This window comes from Physella acuta, unplaced genomic scaffold, assembly GCF_028476545.2.
Source record: "Physella acuta isolate Inbredline_101_S28 unplaced genomic scaffold, ASM2847654v3 ptg000677l, whole genome shotgun sequence".
In the NCBI taxonomy this organism is placed as follows: Eukaryota; Metazoa; Mollusca; class Gastropoda; family Physidae; genus Physella; species Physella acuta.
Window position 1 is genome coordinate 1,076,990 of NW_026732196.1, and position 22,041 is coordinate 1,099,030.

At 38.3% G+C, this 22,041-nt stretch overlaps 1 protein-coding gene across 1 annotated transcript in view; it reads left to right on the forward strand.

Moving 5' to 3' along the window:
• The window catches only part of LOC131949203 (ciliogenesis and planar polarity effector 1), a 36,367-nt gene that overhangs the window by 1,216 nt on the left and 13,110 nt on the right, over nucleotides 1-22,041 (forward strand). Inside the window, exons 4-35 of the mRNA XM_059310992.1 lie at nucleotides 85-207; nucleotides 503-720; nucleotides 887-987; nucleotides 1,353-1,613; nucleotides 1,930-2,112; nucleotides 2,366-3,131; nucleotides 3,694-4,057; nucleotides 4,284-4,302; nucleotides 4,778-4,950; nucleotides 5,246-5,320; nucleotides 5,638-5,855; nucleotides 6,053-6,224; nucleotides 6,360-6,585; nucleotides 7,113-7,195; nucleotides 8,022-8,248; nucleotides 9,126-9,293; nucleotides 9,634-9,840; nucleotides 10,105-10,221; nucleotides 10,586-10,720; nucleotides 10,933-11,076; nucleotides 12,820-13,367; nucleotides 13,821-14,109; nucleotides 14,884-15,068; nucleotides 15,300-15,443; nucleotides 15,638-15,757; nucleotides 16,624-16,713; nucleotides 16,917-17,038; nucleotides 17,164-17,360; nucleotides 18,070-18,345; nucleotides 19,729-19,842; nucleotides 20,178-20,260; nucleotides 20,485-21,079. Of these exons, the coding sequence (XP_059166975.1) occupies nucleotides 85-207; nucleotides 503-720; nucleotides 887-987; nucleotides 1,353-1,613; nucleotides 1,930-2,112; nucleotides 2,366-3,131; nucleotides 3,694-4,057; nucleotides 4,284-4,302; nucleotides 4,778-4,950; nucleotides 5,246-5,320; nucleotides 5,638-5,855; nucleotides 6,053-6,224; nucleotides 6,360-6,585; nucleotides 7,113-7,195; nucleotides 8,022-8,248; nucleotides 9,126-9,293; nucleotides 9,634-9,840; nucleotides 10,105-10,221; nucleotides 10,586-10,720; nucleotides 10,933-11,076; nucleotides 12,820-13,367; nucleotides 13,821-14,109; nucleotides 14,884-15,068; nucleotides 15,300-15,443; nucleotides 15,638-15,757; nucleotides 16,624-16,713; nucleotides 16,917-17,038; nucleotides 17,164-17,360; nucleotides 18,070-18,345; nucleotides 19,729-19,842; nucleotides 20,178-20,260; nucleotides 20,485-21,079 (6,743 nt within the window). The remainder of the gene's footprint in view (nucleotides 1-84; nucleotides 208-502; nucleotides 721-886; nucleotides 988-1,352; nucleotides 1,614-1,929; nucleotides 2,113-2,365; nucleotides 3,132-3,693; nucleotides 4,058-4,283; nucleotides 4,303-4,777; nucleotides 4,951-5,245; nucleotides 5,321-5,637; nucleotides 5,856-6,052; nucleotides 6,225-6,359; nucleotides 6,586-7,112; nucleotides 7,196-8,021; nucleotides 8,249-9,125; nucleotides 9,294-9,633; nucleotides 9,841-10,104; nucleotides 10,222-10,585; nucleotides 10,721-10,932; nucleotides 11,077-12,819; nucleotides 13,368-13,820; nucleotides 14,110-14,883; nucleotides 15,069-15,299; nucleotides 15,444-15,637; nucleotides 15,758-16,623; nucleotides 16,714-16,916; nucleotides 17,039-17,163; nucleotides 17,361-18,069; nucleotides 18,346-19,728; nucleotides 19,843-20,177; nucleotides 20,261-20,484; nucleotides 21,080-22,041) is intronic.

Genomic DNA, 22,041 nt, shown 5'->3' on the forward strand with positions numbered 1-22,041 from the left:
GTAAATAAACAAAAGATTTGAAGACTAAAATATTGATGTAGTGATCACAATATATGCTGTTTATTTTTTGTTTTGTTGTATTAGGTTTGTATTTGGTTGGTGTCCAGTCATCTGGTGAGTTATTTACCTGGCACAAAGATAAAGATGAGCTCAAAACCATTTGTGGACTTTCTACTCACCTCCTTAGTAAAGACATATCACTTTCTGGTAACTAACTTTTTCAACATGGCTGTGCATTTTATTCATATATTAGATTTAACTGGTGTAAGTGATTGATACAAATTTCTGTTGGAAAAAAAACAACTTTTCAGGCATAATGGTGAATCAGATAGATCAATTTATATAGATAAAAGTACACAACTTGAGATAATTTTTATATCCATAGACTTGAACTTGAGAACTGAGCTTTAGACCTTTGGGTTAACAATTCTGACCCTACTACTTGATCAGCCCTGCAATTTAGTTGTATGATTTCCTAAAAATGGTGTATATTTTCCCCTAGGTGGCTGCAAGGCCTTCCCGTCAGCAGATTGTTCCCAGATTCTTGTGGTTGTGGCCAACCAGCATGTGTTTCTATGGCAGCAGCAGCCTAACTCTCATGATGCTAAGAACAATACATTTTTGGGTAAATGGACAACACTGCCAGCCCCTAGCAGCATCCAACTCCCGTCACCAGACTCCAGAGAGGTTTTGATTCATGCTGTGTTTTCCAGCACTGAGGCAAGTACTTTGGAATGTATTTAGATATGATCTCCTCTAATATTTTTAAGTACTAACAAATGTTTATGATATTCTTATCCCATAGACCATCTGGTCCATGAGGATACTTTTTGTTATCTTTCTCTTCTTTGTATAATTAAGTAGAATGGTTCCTTTTTTTTGACAGATGCTAGGAAACTTTTGTCAGCTGAGCTTTGTAAGTAACCAGAGGATGAATCTCAGCATAACATCTCTTTTGATCCATTTCTCACCCTCTGTAGATCCCCAGTAAGTTTCATCTAATCACATTTTGCTTATTTGTACTAGGATGGGGTAAAGCATTGACTTATGATTTAAAAGTAAATAGCAATAAGGGATTTTCCCAGTTCAGTACTACTATTACTAAAATCCTATTAATATAATAAAATTACAATCTGTTTTCACAATTGATTTCTTCCAATACTACTCACTACTGTAATAATCAATTAAAGTGTTAACCTTTATAAATCAAACACTAATTCCAGTCCTTTATAAATTTTTATTAAAAAGAAATATATAAAATTTAAACACTTAAATACTTTGTTTTATTTTATACTTAGAGCTGCTGTAGTTTAAAGAGAATTTCTAATTACAGTGGGTTTTTTTAACATCAGCAATTCAGATGCATCATTTACCCCCCTGTGGAGCAGTCTTGTAAAATCACTTAGCACAATACACCCTGGTTGTGAACCTATTGCCATGAAAGGAGCTTATGTGTGCCAGTACACACATGATGGCCAGATTTTGGCAGTAGCTGTAAACCAAAAGTCCCCATCCCAGACCAGTGTCTTGTTTATTTCTCCATTTACTGAAACAGTTCAAGTTTCAGACATCAAAGGTTGTGGTTTAAAAGATGCAAGTAACAGAAGAGGAAGGTAAAAAATGTTCACAGAGTTTTATAATTACATTTATTTATTCATTATACAGAACACTAACATGTTTTTTATTTTACCTAAAAATGTGAGGCTGTCTAGATTTATAAATACAGTACACAACAGCTTTTATAGTTTTCTCAACAATTTCTGTATTCATAAAACCATTTTTATAAATTTACATTACTATGAGTATTTGGATATTATTTTCCTAAAATAAAGTGTTGATTTATATTTTGCATTGAAAAATAGACAATGACAGTAGCAAATGTTGCTATTTTTGCTAATTATAAAAATTTGTTTATATAAATCTGCAAAGACAATACTGGATAGCAGACATGTCCTGGACCTATGACAATGTTTTTCTGGCTGTTATCTTGCGGAATGGATCTGCTGGGGTGTTGTCACGCCTTGGAGAGCCACTGGTTTTATTTTCTAAAGGATGCTCTGTTGAAATGGGCCCGGCCTATTATTTACCTTTTACACCTCTCATCACAATCCAGTATGTAGCCAAAGTTTTAACTCTGTCAGATTATTTGATAATTACTACAATTATTTAATTATTATATATTAATAACAATCAAGCCAAATATAAATTTCAGGTTAAAATTTTCTTTTGTTTCCTTTATATTATAATAAAAATTGTTTAAAATTTCTTTAGTTGGAAAAACATATACATTAAGAAAGATATTAGATTCTAAGATGTAACTCTAACTTACATAGTTGACAGTTCTTGCATGATGAATGTGTCACAGGTCAGACAGGTCTAGAGTAGACGACTACCAGCCTTCAATCAACTCAGAACGGGACCCCTTGCAGCAAAGATTTTCTGTGTCCACCCACCCAACTTTACCCATCCTGCTCTACTCCGATGGCTACATAGTCACCATAGCTCAGCTGCCCAGTGAACTCAGTGCCATGATCTTCATGCGGGACCTGGTCCTAGAGTCCTCCACCCACCTCAGACAAATAGCTGAGACACATCGTCTAGACCTGACACTAGCCAACGCCTACAACCTGCCTGCAGGCGAACTAGAAAGTGTTAAACACACCCCGCGTGGTGTTAAACAAATCCGACCCAGTAAACTCCATCAACATTATTCCTTTGAAGAACCAAGTGTTAGCATAAACGAAACATTAGACAGCGAAGTCAGCTTTGCTTTAGGTGTTGATGAGTTTTCCAAGCGTTCAGGTGCAATGGAGAACATGAGTTCTGGGAAAATTGTGTTTGGGGAGCCGGAAGTATTTCTTATGTCTGAAGGTTCGTTTCTGGGTGAACCGAATTCAACAATGAAAGCGTTACAGCTGGCTAAAATAAACTTGTTTAATGTGTGGAAACTGGCAGCCTCCACTTCAGACTTGTGGACCACAAACCTTGAGAAAATCATCACCCACGCTGTCCACAACATTGTCAAGATGTTCTCTCTTCTACTAGACTGTCCACAGATAAAAGATCTCCTAGAAGAAGCAACTGAGCAAATGGTTGAAACCCCAGCTATTCATACTGCCAGTTTATTTAAGGTGATCTTTAATTAAATAATTTTACCTTAAATATTGATTTTGTAAATTGAATTACTATAGCTTGTTTTTATTTTAGATTTTTTGCTAGCATTTAATATATATATAGTTACTTGTAAAAAATACTTTATACAATTTCTAGTTTTAGTAAAAATTGCATTCCAACCATTTTTAATTTTCCTACAATTTGTCTTTATGTTCTAATCTTGAACTGATAGTTTTCACAGCCCTAGTATCATGACACTGGACATCATGAAGAGCTAATTCCTAATTTATCTGGGTTATTGACCATGGGAATCAAAATAAAGCTAATTCTATCCATGTTACAGTGTGGCATGTTAAGAGTACACAGTTTGTAATCTGAAAGTCTTTGAGTTCAGTTTTTGGGCTAGAGAACAACCCTGAGTCTTCCCAGCTTTAATAAGTACCTGTCTCTAGTTTGGGAAAGTGAGTGCAGCACAGCATAATGCTGATCATGCTATACCTTCATATTTGGGTATAAAAAACATCTTTTGTGTCTGAAACAGTACACAGTGATGTAAAACATGACCTTCTCTCCCTGCAGGTTATAACCATGTTCAAACAGCTGACAGATCTCCTCCAGTTTGACTGCCAGCAGCGCCACCTGCTGGCTCCCATGTTACAGCTCAGCCATAAGACTCTGGTGGCCATCTTGTCCAGCACTGGCCTAGCCCAGTCTGACCCCCGGCTGAAGACATTAACTGGCTGCTTCACCCTGCTCAAGTTCACAGAGAAAAGTGTCCAGCAGACTTATGTGATGACCCCTGCTGGTCTGAAGGCTAAAGGGATGACACCAAAACTTGGATTTGTGGACAGCCAGAATCAGGCTGGAGATGGAGACTTGTTTCACACAGATATTCATCTTTCTAAAAGGTTAGTTCACCAACAGATATTCAGCTTTCTAAAAGGTGAGTTCACCAACAGATATTCAACTTTCTAAAAGGTTAGTTCACCAACAGATATTCAGCTTTCTAAAAGGTTAGTTCACCAACAGATATTCAGCTTTCTAAAAGGTGAGGTTACCAACAGATATTCAGCTTTCTAAAAGGTTAGTTCACCAACAGATATTCAGCTTTCTAAAAGGTTAGTTCACCAACAGATATTCAGCTTTCTAAAAGGTTAGTTCACCAACAGATATTCAGCTTTCTAAAAGGTTAGTTCACCAACAGATATTCAGTTTTCTAAAAGATTAGATTACCCTTATGGTTTCACATAGGTATTCAGCTTTTTAAAGCCTTGGACCACCCTTATAGGCTCTAGCAATCATGATTAGAGATAGAGAGGGGAGTGAACTCAGCTTTAGGGCTGTCCTAAGTAGTATAGGAAAAAAGACTTAAATTTAGTTCAGTCCTAAAGGGCTTACAAGGGAGTGAACTAGTCTTTTCCAAACATACTTTTCTGAAAATAATACACTACTATTTGTTCAATCTAAATATAAAAATTTAAAATACCAACTGAAATAAAGCAAAGAAAATGTTGTTTGATTTGTAATGAAGTAATTAAGACAAGCTGATAAGATCTAATTTCTTAGGTAAATCTAAATAATCTTAAAATAGATATGTAGCTCTTTAATTAAAAAATAGAACTGTAATGGGCTATTCCAAATTTGTCCCTGATTGTGTCCCCAGGTTTACAGCCTCGTGGAAGCTTCTGTACAAGTCTGTGTTGCAGTTTCTCTCCAGCAGTGAGGAGACAGCCCAGGACATCAGGCAGGCCCAGATCTTACAGAGTGCCATCCAGCAGTGTCTGGTGGAAGTGGATGGGGATATCCCTCTCATGGAAGCCCCTGTCTTGAATCATGGTGTGTGAACATTGTTTATTGTCTTCTTTTGATAAGATTTAGTCACATACATTTAAAAACTAATGATACCTTAAATGTATTAATTTTTTGTTTTAATTTTTAAAAAAATAAAAAATGTTTATTGGGATTTTTTTTTTAAAAAAGGTAGAAATTTAGATGTTTTTTTTTTACTAAACATTGCTATCTTTTTTTAAATAATAGTGAATCCCACAAATTAACCTTTACAAATTAATTACAAATTAAAAAAAAAATTTAATTTTTTTAATTTTTAAATTTTTTTTTTGTTTTTGTTTAGGTGAAAGGTTTAGTTTAGATGGGAAACACACACTGGCAATGAATGCCTGGAAGGAACAGTTAAAAAACTTTCAAGGTCTGTTGATAATATTATCTACATTTTAATAAACATTCTTATACAATGTATTTAAGATATTTTTGTTTATTGGTACCAACCACTCTTATTTGAATCACTTATTTTATAATATTAAAAAGTAATAAAATATATTTAGTTACAAGCTTTAATATAGTGTTTAATAATTAATTTGGTTATTATTAAAAAATATTTTAGCTTAAATTTTTTGCTTAACTTTGAAATATTTATTTACTACTGTTCGTTTAAACATCTGTCAAATAATAATTATTAAATCAAAATTAAATATTGTAAAAATATATAATGAAATATTTGTTTAGAATCTGGAAATGTAAAGGACGCCGCTCGCTTGTTTCACTCACTTCTCTACACGTACATTCTACGTAATGATCTGGTGGCGGCTGTGTCTTTTGTTGATGGTCTCATTGTAAAGCCCAACTCTGGGCAGGTGGAAGACATTGACCCAAACAGAGAAGTGTCCAGTCAGCAACTTCAGCCATCTCTCATGACTTTTGTAACGGGTACACTCAAGGCACAGGTAAGTACACAGTTTGATTGCCAGTTGTTGTGTTTACCAAGCAAACAATTACTGAAACTATATTGGTCTGTTTATACCCTTTCCCTTTGATGATTTTGTTTTAATTAGTTACAGCTGAAGTGAGATTCAGTATTTTATATTAGAACATTGTTATCTCTCCCGTACTTTTAAAAAGTGTTCAAATGTAACATTCCCAGGCCTTACATCAGGCGGACATGGTGCCGTGTATACGTGACCGGGCAGTCAGACAAGTGGTCCAGTCCCTGGGCAGGTTCATGGCCGCTTACTTCAGTAACCAGATGGTCTTTATCTTCCCACCCCACAGCCCCACCCCCCTGCCTGCAGTACACTTTGAGACCTCCATTGCCAGTGAGTAGGATTACATTTTTAAATAAAACACACACACGCACACTGTCTTTGGCAAACACTCGCAAAAATGGGAGGCCAGATATTTGATTTAACTTTATTTCACTGAATAATAAAGTTCTGATATAACTTTTGTAGACAGCCGCATCATTCCTAAGTACCATGAAGATATGGCGGCCATTATCCGGCACCAGAAGCTGGGAGCTGTGTGGACAGTGGAGAGGACCTTAGAGTACCTGCTGCTGGGTGGACTGGTGTGTGAGGCCACCTGGTTTGCTGACCGCATGGGGGACTGGAAGGCGGCCTACCAGCTGTCAGTCTCCCATGAAATACACAAGCGCCTGGCTCCACCCCTGTATCAGCAGTAAGTTCCTGCTATTTAGTTTTCCTCTTTATAGTTATAGTCTTCTCTGAGTTCCATTGATGTTTACTGTCAGCTTTGGTGAAGTGGCATCACAGTGAGCTTAGATTGACATGAAACTGTTAGAAATAGTTTTGTCTGGTGATTGATTGCTAGCTTATGATCACACAATGAATTATAAAAAGTGAGTATATATTTTTGTCTGTATAAGATCTGTCAAGAAGGAGATGGGGCAGTGCTGGAGTGTCATGGAATGAAGTGAAGAAGATACCTGCACATTGGGTATGCTGGTGAAATGTCTTCTGGACTCGACAATACTTAGAGAGAGGAGAGGAATTAGTTTAAGTGCTGATGAATTTCTGTTTTGTGATATATATTTCAATCTATTTACGTCTATCATTCTAGTGTTCATGATATGTACTGATTGGTCTTGCCCTGACATCATGACCACCATTACACTGGGTGCATTTGGTACCACAGGCTGCTATGTATTTCGTGAAATTTATGAAGAATATTTGTTCTCAATCTAGGCCAAAGAAACCTCTTATGTTACCTGATTGGCTGGGTCCTGAGTCCATTATGAAAAGGAGATTGGAGAAGCTTATCAAAGATGGTTGGTTGTTTTTTTTAATGTTATGATTTTGCTTTTACCTATCTTTTGTTGATACAGTTTATTGTAAGGATAAAATCTGTTTAAAATATTAGCTAAGGACTAATCATTTTTCATGGGTAGTTATAATTACACTTATTTTAAGTATTTTGTTAAGAAAAGCTATTTGAAAAAATCCCCGCATTCTCCAAAATTAAAAGAAATGCATCACTTCCAAAAACTTTAAAATATCTCTTTTTGGACATGACTTTTTAAAAATAGTATAGAAACTTGTTTATTGTAACTATTTTTTTAAATTGTGAAATAAAGAGGGTAAGGGTGCAGGAGTATTCCTTTCTGGGTGAAAACATTAAAATTAGAACTCATGCTACACTTAGAAAATCACATTTATATCTAACTCTGATCACGATCACCTTTTAAACCCTACTCACTTTTTAAACCCTACTCACTTTTTAAACCCTACTCACCTTTTAAACCCTACTCACTTTTTAAACCCTACTCACCTTTTAAACCCTACTCACTTTTTAAACCCTACTCACCTTTTAAACCCTATTCACCTTTTAAACCCTACTCACTTTTTAAACCCTACTCACCTTTTAAACCCTACTCACCTTTTAAACCCTATTCACCTTTTAAACCCTACTCACTTTTTAAACCCTACTCACCTTTTAAACCCTACTCAACTTTTTAACCCTACTCTTCTTTTAAACCCTACTCACCTTTTAAACCTTGATTGCCTTTTAACCCTGCTCGTCTTTTAAACCCTGCTCACATTTTAACCCCTGCTCACCTTTTAACCCCTGTTGACCTTTTAACCCCTGCTCACCAGATATAGAAATAACCAGTGGCACCTCAGACCTGACCCACCTGACAAAGATTCTAGAGGACCTTGCCCTGGCTGGGCTCATGGGCTACGCTGAGATTGGCTTCTGGCTGCTAGAGCAACTGGTCATCAAGCTCAAGTCCATTGTCAAGCTGTTCCCACCTCTGGTCACCAAGGACTTCTATCTGCCCTCACCACCACTCTACTGTCCACAGCCAGCACGGCCAGATAAGGTTAGCATTTGATGGCTTTTATGGCCAGATAAGGTTAGCATTTGATGGCCAGATAAGGTTAGCATTTGATGGCTTTTATGGCCAGATAAGGTTAGCATTTGATGTCCAGATAAGGTTAGCATTTGATGGGTTTTATGGCCAGATAAGGTTAGCACTTGATGGGTTTTATGGCCAGATAAGGTTAGCATTTGATGGCCAGATAAGGTTAGCATTTGATGTCCAGATAAGGTTAGCATTTGATGGGTTTTATGGCCAGATAAGGTTAGCATTTGATGGGTTTTATGGCCAGATAAGGTTAGCATTTGATGGCCAGATAAGGTTATACATTTGATGTCCAGATAAGGTTAGCATTTGATGGGTTTTATGGCCAGATAAGGTTAGCATTTGATGGCTTTTATGGCCAGATAAGGTTAGCATTTGATGTCCAGATAAGGTTAGCATTTGATGGGTTTTATGGCCAGATAAGGTTAGCATTTGATGGCTTTTATGGCCAGATAAGGTTAGCATTTGATGTCCAGATAAGGTTAGCATTTGATGGGTTTTATGGCCAGATAAGGTTAGCATTTGATGGGTTTTATGGCCAGATAAGGTTAGCATTTGATGGGTTTTATGGCCAGATAGGTTAGCATTTGATGGGTTTTATGGCCAGATAAGGTTAGCATTTGATGTCCAGATAAGGTTAGCATTTGATGGGTTTTATGGCCAGATAAGGTTAGCATTTGATGGCTTTAATGGTTAAATAAAGTTTGAATTTCAATGACTTTAATGGCCATATAAGGATGACTCTCTTATAGAAATAAAAACACCATCGTTTTTCTTGAAATTTTATTTATGTTAGTTTTATTTCATGACTTAACTGACTGTTACCTGTTTGTAGGCCCATCATTCCCTGGAGGCAGAAGATGAAATAACACTGAGACAAAGAGCTGCCTCTGTGATCCAGCTGGCTGTGTGTGTGATGAATGCTACCCATCTCTCTGTCCCGTCTATACGCTGGTATGTGCAGGAGCTGCAGGAGGCTCAGAAAAAAGCCAGGCAGTTCAAGGTAATTAACTCATTAGCATGGATTTGTTTGTTTAATTCTGTGGACAGCAATTAAAGTTTAGTGAATTTATTACGTCGAACATTTAAAAAGTCAAAATAAGAAAATTAATGTTGGCTTTAGCTATTCATCTACAGTCTTTCAAAATGTTTGAATCCATTTTATTAAAATAATTGAATTATTTCCAGTAAAAGGGCAATATACTTCATATACAAATCTAAATGTCATTTTTTATGAACAAATTTGTTTTACAAAAAATATTGAAATTAACCATCAAACTTTTCAAAATTGTATGGAGTTTTTTAAAATTTACAAGACAATTTTGCTTTCTCCCTCTTCCCAGGCCAACACAGAGGGACCCTGCACTGAGTTCCCTGATGTTTTGTTTCAATACTTGGCTGCTGAGTCGGAGTTTTATCAAAAGTTTGAAGACTCCTCCATCCAATCAGCTCTCTCCAATTTCCGAGACTTTTGCTCATTAGTTTGGCTCCTTGATGCCCGAGATAAATTATCTCTGTATATAAGATCCAGAGAAAAGTACCTTTCACTGGTATGGTTAAAAACACCTATAAAAATAGTATAAGCATAATTAATTGTAGTTTTAAAGTTGACTGTAAAACTATATTAAAGTCGCCTTATGTAAAGATCTTAAAATAGACAATGAAAAGCTGGAGTTTTTCCCAAACATTTGTTTTACTGGCAAAAAGTGAAATTTTGTTTTAGAGTTTTTATTATTCTGAATTTATTAAATAGCCTGCATTGTTTTTTAAGCCAAAACATTGACATGCATTGTCCAAATTATTTTCAAAACTAGGGGTTAGATGTTGAAGATAATGAGCAGTGGCTACGAGAATGCTTCACTACACTACAGTGGGCTGTCAACATGGTGCCTTTCAGTCGATTTTTTTCTGACGAAGCCAGTATCTACAAGGTATGTTCCTTACTCAGTAGTGTCTCCTAATTAATAGGAAGTAAGTAGGTAAGTAAAGTTCCCTTTCGAACCTATCGGTCCATGGAGCAAGTGAAGTAGTGTTAACCTGTTTCTGTGACATCGGCATATGAAGGGATAGTGTGATCAGCACTATGCCCAGTAGTCTCTACTTTCCCTAATGCGAGTCAGGTACTTATCAGGCACATTCACTGGACTTGAACATAGATTTGAACTCAAACTTGTGAGTTAGCAGTCAATGCTCTACCATTAGACCATCCCTAATTAATAATGGTACATATCAGTCTGTCTGATTATAGAGCCTTTGATATTTAAAAAAAATACAAAAATGTAATGTATTACGCAGGTTGTTCTTTCGTTGCTGCTGGACCTGCCATCAACTGAAGACACAGCCAACATCCTGGCAGAACATATGTACGATGTGGACAATCTTCACCCCGAGGTGCAGGAACGGCTGGAGCGTATGCTCAGCTCTTGGCAGGTAACTAGACTGCTGAATATGTTTCCTTGTGTTTACCACTTTATAATTCTTTGAGTACTGATCCAACATTTTAATAAGCCTGTATAAATTCTATATTTACAATAACAATAATGCATTATTTGTATCTTAACTCAATGTGACAATGTTTTGTCTGTATGAAAAGAACATAAAAGAACAAAGAATTTATTACTGCAAATGTTGGTTGTTTCTAGAGCATCATTCTGAGGCCTGAAGCAGACGGCAGATCTGTGGGGGACAGCCTTGATTTGGAGGAAGATGGACGCAAGTCTGTCACATTTTTAGCTGCCAGCCCCAGGGGCAAGAGTCTGAGTGTCTACTTCCATAAACAGTGCATGGTAAGTCAGACTAGACTGCCGTAGTCAGAGCCGGCGTTAGGGGGTGGCGAACGGGGCGGTCGCCATAGGCCCCGCGCTTGAAGGGGCCCCGCGATTCAGCAATGCCATTGTTATCTGAATTAGTTCGTAAACTTAAAAAAAAATTGTTGCTGAATTCAATTGGGAAAAACTAAATGGTCGAATGCCGACGTTGCTGATTGTTATAACTGAGGCCACGGTTGATGTTGGTGAGTCCCACCTGAACTGGGACAGGCCGTAATTCGATACAAAAATAGTGTCACACCTCCCCTTTGTATAGTGTACGGTCGACTGGCATTTGACCTGAGCTGACTGGAGATGGCGGTCGAGAATTAGCCCACGACGTAAAGAGATATCCTATTGTATGCGGACCCATGAAGACGTCCTTTTAGTGAGCAGACGGGATGTCTGTAGTAGACAGTTAGTGACCTGATGAACTCTAGTCCTGACTTCCTTGTTGTAGATGTTGTATAATGTCGTATATGTACAGTGTTTTTTCCAGACTTTTTTCTCGGGGGGGGGGGGGGGGGGGGGCGCACTTGAAATTTTCGGGGGGGGGGGGGGCGGTAGATTTTCTTCGGGGGGGGGGGGGGCGGACACTGTTAAAAGTATATATTTTCTATATAAATTATATAAATTTCATTTCGTTTTCGGGGGGGGGGGGGCTTGACCCCCGAAGAGATGCCTGGAAGAAACTCTATATGTAGGCCGGTATAACAAAATTAACATTCAGTTGCGTGCAGAGGGGTGGGAGGAGGGCGACGAGGGGGGGGGGCTTCTTAGGATTTATATCAGGCGGCATTAAACAGAGTGATTTATTATTTTTTGGAAGAAAGTTAAAACTGTTGTTATGTTGTGTCACCTTAAGGATTCACCCGTTCAATAATTAAGACAATAATGTTTTTGGTTTTAAAATATTGTATGAATTCTAAACAAATTTTGAATTTTATACTGTTTTGATACATCAGGCCGAGTTCGCTGTATTGTAAACTTTATTTTCCTAAATATTCGGCACGTGATTAAATTTTCTTAAGTGATTTGGTATGAATTACATAACTGTCAAAAGTTTATACTGTTTTGATACATCAGGCCGAGTTCGCTGTATTGTAAACTTTATGTTCCTAAATATTCGGCACGTGATTACATTTTCTTAAGTTATTTGGTATGAATTACATAACTGTCAAAAGTGATTTAATATCTTAGCAAAGGAAAAAAAACTACGAACATTGGGTTAATACATGGGAAAAATAAAAATCTGTTATTATAGTGGAAAGTTTGACATTAGCTTATAAACTCCAAAACATTTGTGTAATTATGTGTACATCACATTATATAGGCCTTTATACATATATATATATATATATATATATATATATATATATATATATATATATATATATATATATATATATATATATAATGGAAAGGCCCCGCGCGGATGGTTGGCCCTAGGCCCCGCGTATTCCTAACGCCGGCTCTGGCTGTAGTCATTTTACTTTTATGGTACTATGAGATGCTTTAAACAGCAAAAACTTGATGGTTTTTTACTCTTTTTTAGTTACTTTTGTAATAATATATAGAAAAACTTTTTTAATTTTATGACTGTTTTGTTCCACTACAGTTCCAAAAACTGTGCACTTTATACAGGAAGTTCATTTTAAATGTTCTGATGATGGGTTTTTTATTCTTCTCAAGTTCAGAATATTGTTTTTTTTATTTCCTCAGATGATGGATAAAGTACTTAAGAAAAAAACCCAATGCTATGGCTCTTATGAGGAATTTATTTTCCCTAAAAAGAGCTCCAAGAAATTCAAACTGAATGTTGGCTCTCGTCCTTTTGAGACCAAAAAATCTTACATCGAGTTTCTCGACACATTTGTTGCGGTTAGCTTCAGCAAAATTTTGGAAGTGATGGCCGGCAAAAATAAAGTATCTGGCCTCCCATTTTTGCGAGTGTTTGCCAAAGACATTGTGGACGATGAAATAAAATTCTTTATCCAGAGAAATGGCGCCCTTGCTCAGGGTAGGAGCAACAACTTGTCTGTGCTGTCTGGCGCATCACAGGCACTTGCCAGAGCAAGTAGCCAGGGAAAAATTTTCAGTGGTAAAAAGTTTGAGAACAATGTGCCTGGTAGGTCTTTTGCAGGGGAGGTAAATGATGATACAGCCATGAATAAAGTGAGAGATGGTAAGAAAAGACAACCTGTTGGATTGTTTAGAGGACAAAGTGTGGTGGAGGCGAGGGTGGAGAGATCACATGCCAGTATTCAAAGGTTTGTCCCTACAGATGTATAACCAGTGCTTTCAATGTGGGTTCATTTTTTTTTCACCTACTTCACTCCCCTGGTGTTACATGCTTGTTGATTTGTGAAAAATCTTGCAACTCAATTTCAACCATTTCTAATGCAGCTATATCTTTTAAACATTCCTTATAGTTCATTGCTCATGACAATGAAAAACTATCTCATATTCAATCTAATTTGATATAAAATTAATCATTAAAAATTAGTGTTAAGATGACTATATTTAGCAACTAAGGGAAGATAGCTATGCAGTATGTCCAACGTTTTAAATTTAATACTAATATAGATTGATCTGATTTAGTGATGTTTGCGTTTTTATTTTTGAGTCCACATCTAAAGTAGTTGTCCGACAAAATTAAACAAAATGTTTTGACTGACCTAGCTAAAATATTTGTATAAGAAGAATTGCAACAAATTTTTCAGATCTGAGAGTGAGCCTCTGTTGGATGAAGTGGACCTGAGCTACTTTGTTGGGTCCACGCCAGGAAGAGGGGGGGCCCAGAACTTGTCCAGCCTGGCCTCCAGGTTTGGCCAGTCTGACGAGAACCTCTACAGGTCCAGTCTGTCCAGGGAGCAGACGGCGTGGTCGCTGACGGTCAACTTTGGCAAGAAGTACACCCTGCTGCAGCAGCTGGTGGAGTGGCTGGAGGTCTGGGTCAACAAGTCACACGCTCTGGGGGTCCAGGGGAGGGAGGACATCTTGGACACTCATGTAAGTGGTTTGATCAGATGACCAAGTGATTGATTAGCTGGTTGATCAGTGGACTGGTTGGTAGATGGGTGTAAGGAGAGAGACATCTTGGACACTCATGTAAGTGGTTTGATCAGATGACCAAGTGATTGATTAGCTGGTTGATCAGTGGACTGGTTGGTAGATGGGTGTAAGGAGAGAGGACATCTTGGACACTCATGTAAGTGGTTTGATCAGATGACCAAGTGATTGATTAGCTGGTTGATCAGTGGACTGGTTGGTAGATGGGTGTAAGGAGAGAGACATCTTGGACACTCATGTAAGTGGTTTGACCGGTTGACCAAGTGATTGATTAGCTGGTTGATCAGTGGACTGGTTGGTAGATGGGTGTAAGGAGAGTTTGAATTTAAAGCAACATTGTAAGCAAAATGTGGTAATCAGTTCATCTACATAGCTGTATTACAGGCCATTATAGTGTATCCAGTTTTGGAACTGGACCAGAATCCCTTTGGCTCTAATGTTTCATCTGAATTGCCCTGAAATTTCTTAAAAAAGAAATCTGTTTCTAATTTTGTTTTAACCTTAGTTGAAATAATATCTATCATTTTTTGTTTGATCAAGTTTAAGTACATTTGGCCGTACTCTGTTAGTTGCAATACCTTTGAATGTATTTTGTTTTTGAAATACCACTGAACATATTTTGTTTGTTGAAATACCGTTGCTTTTTTTGTTGTTATCAAAATACCTCTGAAATATTTTGTTAGTTGCAATACCTTTGTTATGTCCATGATTCAGGCTAAAATGAGGATCAGGATACCTGCCCAGCTGATCGTGCTCTCCCTGTGGCTGCTAGAAAACAAGTACACTGTCAACACACCTGTGGAAGTGAGGCGTGAGTCACCCACACGCAACAGAGGGCGGCGGTCTCGGAGGTTGAGTAAAAGTCCTTTCAGGGGTCAGTCACAGAGTCCACCTAACAGGTGAGTGTTTTGTTACACTCTGGTTTTCTGATAGACTGACTTACTTAAGTACACTTACATTTGTAGAGTTTTCTGATAGACTAACTTACTTAAATACACTTACATTTGTAAAAGTCACTTAAACTATTGATCACTATTTTAAAAAGTTATGTGTTGCGCTCAGTGGATCACTTGCTGTATGATTTTATAAATCTACATATATATTGAGTAAAGTATTTTGCATATTTAAAGGTCATCAAGGACAACTTCCCCCTCACAACACAGCTCAGCACGGTCACCAAGACAAAGGTCAGTGACCCCTCCAAAGCAGAAGACAGTAGAGAGACTACAGTCAGTCGAATCTTTAGTGATGTCTAAACAGCTGTTGGACTTAAGGTCAGAATCAAGCCTTATTTTCCCTTGTAGTGGTTGGTTGTGATGTGCCTTATTGTTTGGCTGTCATTTCCATTGAACTCTAATAAAGTTATTACAAAATTTGGTTCTTTCTCTATTCATTGTGTTGGGGAAATTTACCTCCAAATTAATATAATTCAGTGATACAGACTTAATTAGCTGTATAATGTTTGCAGGAACACACCTTCCATAGATAAAAGCAGCAACTCTAAGCAACAACCTTTGTGGCAGTCCCAACAGTCAGGAACCCAAGAGCAAGATGAAATGATCAGTGCCTACACACACATGTTAGATGGGTATGTTGAGCTTCCTCATCTTCACTGTCTTAGACAGTGGTCTGTAACCAGTTGAGATTTGCTGGTGTCAGTGTCAGTCACTGGTCTTCATCTTGGCTAATTCATTGTCACTGTGTATTGATTATATCAATGGTACAGAATGTCTTTGTTACTGTGTTTTTCTTTTTTCTTTTGTGGCCATTCTTTTATGGTACAGAATGTCTTTGTTGCTGTGTTTTTCTTTTGTGGCCATTATTTTATGGTACAGAATGTCTTTGTTACTGTGTTTTTCTGTTTTCTTTTGTATCCATTCTTTTATGGTACAGAATGTCTTTGTTACTGTGTTTTTCTGTTTTCTTTTGTATCCATTCTTTTATAGTACAGAATGTCTTTGTTGCTGTGTTTTTCTTTTGTGGCCATTATTTTATGGTACAGAATGTCTTTGTTACTGTGTTTTTCTGTTTTCTTTTGTATCCATTCTTTTATGGTAGAGAATGTCTTTGTTGCTGTGTTTTTCTTTTGTGGCCATCTATTTATGGTACAGAATGTCTTTGTTGCTGTGTAATGATTATTTCTCTTGTGATCATCCTTCCATGGTACAGGTTTACTATATCTCTTCTGACCATCTTTTTATGGTACAGTATGTGTTGATTATATCTCTTGTGACCAAATTTTTCTGATCCAGAATGTTGTGATTGTTTGTTGACACTATCTCTTGTGACCAAATTTTTCTGGTCCAAAATGTTACTGTGTGTTGAAATATCTCTTGTGACCAAATTTTTCTGGTCCAAAATGTTACTGTGTGTTGAGACTCTTGTGACCAAATTTTTCTGGTCCAGAATGTTGTTACTGTGTGTTGAAACTATCTCTTGTGACCATCCTTTCAGGCAAGATGAGAGCAGCTCCCTAGACGTCAGCTCTCTGGGATCTGATGAGCTGGAAGGCAGTTTAAGGAATACACTCAATCTGATCAGGAAGTAAGTCAACACATAACTGGGCCATATTACAAGGTTCCATAGCTTTGTATTTCATTTGCTTTTGATAGGTGATAAATCTGTTTTGATCAGTGTTCTACTTTGTTTAGTATTGGTAATTATAGTTGTAATCAACTCATTAAAAAACAACATATCTAACACTTCTGGCAATCTTCCCTAACATTTTTCCAATATTTTCTCTCCAGGTCAGCACTGAATCAGACAATCTTCCCAAAAGATGAGTCACCTGACAGAAAAGACCAGTCCTCTCAGCAGTTTCCTAAACCTAAAGACAGCAGCACACCAGTTAAAGCAGTAGAGAAATCTGGTAAAAATCTTTGTATATCTTTACCATTTGACAACACAGAATTAACCAAATAAATTTAGTGAAACTAGTTTAGGTTGAAAATATACTGAATATATATTTATTATATTTTTATCATTGAAAAAAAGGGCATCCGCCATCAACTTCACTGAAGGTACATAATGAAGAAAAGGTGATGTTAAAGAAGACACATGAATCTGTTGGTACCTCACCACTGAGAGACTCACCTGTGTCAGAGAGAAGACAGCAGAACCAGGATGTTGGTCAAGGCATTGCCAGCCAGTTGCAGGGGATCATCAGGGATGAGCTGCGCAGGATAATGGAGGTGAGGGTGGGGAGAGGGGAGGTGAGGGGAGGGTAATGGAGGGAAGGGTAGGGTAAGGGAGGGGAGGGTTGGGAGAGGGGAGGGTTGGGAGAGGGTTGGGAGAGGGGAGGATAATGGAGGTGAGAGTAGGATAAGGGAGGGGAGGGTAATGAGGGAGAGGGTAGTATAAGGGAGGGTAGGGTAATGGGGGAGAGGGGAGGTGAGGGGAGGGTAATGGAGGGAAGGGTAGGGTATGGGAGGGGAGGGTAGGATAAGGGAGGGGAGGGTAGGATATGGGAGGGGAGGGTTGGGAGGGTAGGGTAATGGAGGGGAGGGTTGGGAGAGGGTAGTATAAGGGAGGGTAGGGTAATGGAGGTGAGGGTATGATAAGGGAGGGTACGGTAATGGAGGTGAGGGTAGGATAAGGGAGGGGAGGGTAATGGGGGAGAGGGTTGGGAGAGGGGAGGGTTGGGTAATGGAGGGGAGGGTGGGAGGTGAGGCTTGAAAGATGTACTATTTTAGTTTTTTTTTTCATTCTCATGAATGCCATATAATGCTTACATTTTTCTGTATGCTCCTGGGTTGCCCAGACAGTATGAAAAGCTGCAATCATAGCCTTTGATTCTAGTTTTTTTTTAAAGTGCTGAAAATTTTAGTGTTATAAAAAATTCTCTGATTCCTGTAAATATATGCACTGTTCTTTATAAACGATAAAACATTTTTTTCTCAGGTCCAGCATCGAAGTGTTCTGGCCATGATGGGGGCTATAGATGGAACATCCCCTGCTGACCTGCCTAAACCATCCAACTCATCCATCAATCTGGACTCTGCTACCCGCCACAGGAACTCCCAGAATTCCAAGCTCAGGCAAGCTGATGCAGCCAAACTGAAGCAAGTACAAGAAAATGAATTAAGGCAGTCTTCAGCAGTAAAGAATCAACAGGCATGGAGTAAAGAGAGGGAGGATGAGGAAACAGAATCTGTGGCAGAGATCCCATCTTTGCAGGTTTGTAGTGTATGATGTTGTCTTGAACTTTTTCCAGATTGTTCCTGTAAGAAAACATGGTAGGGGTTAGAAGCAGTGAGATTGTGGGGTGAGGGCTAAACTTAGCGCTGCAGGTCTGTGGTGATAGTAGATGTGCAGGATTTAGTATTATGGGATCTTATGCCATAATTAGAGGTAGACTTGAAGTCAGCTGTATTTATATGATAGTGCTGAAATGGCAATTTTGATTAATGGGTCCCTAAGAGACTAAAATGAAATGTAATAATTTTAAAAACTTATAAAACTAAAACTTTTTTCCTGCACATGGTTTAATACAGTTATAAAGGACCAATAGCTGTAATGTTTTATAACAATAGATTGTTATTTTATGAGCGAGCTTGTTTGATTTTCACTTGACTGCAAAGAGTTCCTTACCGGTGAATGTAGACTACATATAATTCCTTACCTGTGTATATAGACTACATATAATTCCTTACCTGTGTATGTAGACTACATATAATTCCTTACCTGTGTATATAGACTACATATAATTCCTTACCTGTGTATGTAGACTACATATAATTCCTTACCTGTGTATATAGACTACATATAATTCCTTACCTGTGTATATAGACTACATATAATTCCTTACCTGTGTATGTAGACTACATATAATTCCTTACCTGTGTATGTAGACTACATATAATTCCTTACCTGTGTATATAGACTACATATAATTCCTTACCTGTGTATGTAGACTACATATAATTCCTTAACTGTGTATATAGACTACATATAATTCCTTACCTGTGTATGTAGACTACATATAATTCCTTACCTGTGTATATAGACTACATATAATTCCTTACCTGTGTATGTAGACTGCATCCTTACATGTGTATGTAGACAACACATAATTCTTTATCTGTGTAATATGGCTACACATAATTCCTTACCTGTGTAATACGACTACACATAATTCCTTACCTGTGTAATATGGCTACACATAATTCCTTACCTGTGTAATATGGCTACACATAATTCCCTTACCTGTGTAACACAACTACACATAATTCCTTACCTGTGTAACACAACTACACATAATTCCTTACCTGTGTAACACAACTACACATAATTCCTTACCTGTGTAACACAACTACACATAATTCCTTACCTGTGTAACACAACTACACATAATTCCTTACCTGTGTAACACAACTACACATAATTCCTTACCTGTGTAACACAACTACACATAATTCCTTACCTGTGTAACACAACTACACATAATTCCTTACCTGTGTAACACAACTACACATAGTTCCTTACCTGTGTAACACGACTACAAATAATTCCTTACCTGTGTATGTAGACTACGTATAATTCCTTACCTGTGTGTTGCAGGATGAGATGGTTCCACAGTCTCCACCCAAGATGGCCATGAGACGAGACAAGAGGGGGAGCAACATGAGGGAGGTGTTTGCTGAGCTGCAAAATTTGCAGCAGGTCACATATCAGGTGGGGCAGGTTTTAGTACAGGGGTCATAGGTGTAGGCAGGTTTTAGTACAGGGGTCATAGGTGTAGGCAGGTTTTAGTACTGGGGTCATAGGTGGTGGGTGAGGCAGGTTTTAGTACTGGGGTCATAGGTGGTGGGTGAGGCAGGTTTTAGTACTGGGGTCATAGGTGTGGGCAGATTTTAGTACTGGGGTGTTAGTACTTTGTTTAGGTTGGGCTTTTTAGCACTTGCCTTAATTTGGGCAGGTTTTAGCATTTGTTTTCTAGGTGGCCACTTTGATCTGTTTGTGTCTACTCACAGTGTTAGTGTTAATGTGTTTGAACCTTTCACATCCAGCAATCAAAGAAAGACAGCCAGTACCAGTCCAGCTACAATAACTTGAGTCCAACTACCAACTGGGTCTACTCCAGCTATCCCCAGTAAGTCATCTACCAATTATATTTTTATAAACTTTTTAAAAAATCAGACAAAATATTCCTTGGTGAGGGGTGGGGCCTGAATGTTGACAGTATTTATCATCAACATAGCCATATAGTGTGTTCTGTACTTTTGTGTATATTTTTTTTTTACATTTGTTGTGTTGTTACCTTAAGCAGCATACAGCTTAAAACAGCTAGTTAATTGTGATTGTCTTGTCACGTAGGACTAACGAGAAAGGAAACCTTAGGCTGCCATTGTTACTGCGCCCTGCCTGGCCAGAAGAGAAACAAGATTTCTTCCAGTTTGTGCCTGGGCAGCAACAAAACATGCCGCTGTTGAAGATCAACAAAACAATGGAACCCCACGATCCTTTCCAGAACCTACGCAAATATTTACCCCAAGTTCCTCCCCCGCAGACGTCCACCTCCCCCTATCCCCCACCTGCTCAGTCCAGACACCCCCCATTTTCTCAAACACCTGCTCTCATTCACATCCCCCCAACTCCTCAGCCATATTTATTTGCCGTCCCTCCACCGCCTCCCCAAAGCTTCCCAGCCCCCCAGCTCCTCAACATCCCCCCGCCCCCCTACATGCACAACCCCCCCTCCCTCCCACCTGACCAGATGCCAGCCTCAGGGTTTCCCCTGTTAAAACTGTTGCCACCTGGCCACCAGGTCATAGAGGTCAAGGACAGGGTTGAAGAAACCAGGAGACGTCTGCTGTCACAGTTCCATCAGCAGATCCTACATGACAAGGAAAACCTGGAGAAAAATATTTTGGGCCAGCATATGCTACACCTGGAGGATGGGAGTGGGCCGGTAGGTTCTTTCACCATCCTGGTTGTCTAAAACACCTGTGTTAGTTTTACCTGCCTAGTGGTCCTAAATCACCTGTTAATTTTACCTGCCTAGTGGTCCTAAATCACCTGTTAGTTTTACCTGCCTAGTGGTCCTAAAACACCTTTAAGTTTTACCTGCCTAATGGTCCTAAAATACCTGTATTAGTTTTACCTGCCTAGTGGTCCTAATACATCTTTTAGCTTTACCTGCCTAGTGGTCCTAAAACACCTTTATTAGTTTTACCTGTCTAGTGGTCCTAAAATACCTGTAATTTTACCTGCCTAGTGGTCCTAATACATCTATTAGTTTTACCTGCCTAGTGGTCCTAAAACACCTGTAAGTTTTTCCTGCCTAATGGTCCTAAAACACCTTTATTAGTTTTACCTGTCTAGTGGTCCTAAAATACCTGTATTAGTTTTACCTGCCTAGTGGTCATAAATCACCTTTATTAGTTTTACCTTCCTAGTGGTCCTAAAACACCTGTAAGTTTTACCTGCCTAGTAGTCCTAAAACACCTGTTAATTTTACCTGCCTAGTTGTCCCAAAACATCTGATAGTTTTACCTGCCTAGTATCCTGTTAACTTTAGCAAATAATCACCCAACTAGTAGTTTCTAATAACAAGTGATCTATTAAAATCTGTAAATTAAAATTACCTTGCTGTGACCAAATGTGGTGGTGAAGGTTGAATGACAGGTTGACACACAGGTGTCAACCACTCATTACTTAAGTTGCATGGGGAAATGGTGCATGGGAAAATGGTGCATGTAAAATGGTGCATGGGGAAATGGTGCTTGTAAAATTGTACATGTAAAAAAGTTGCCTGAAAAAAAATGTTACTCAAAAAAGATCATAAGATGCATAGAATCTGGGATCTAAAAGTAGGAGCTAGTTGGAATCTTATCCTGAAGAGCCGAGGTCAAATAAATAAATATTTGTATC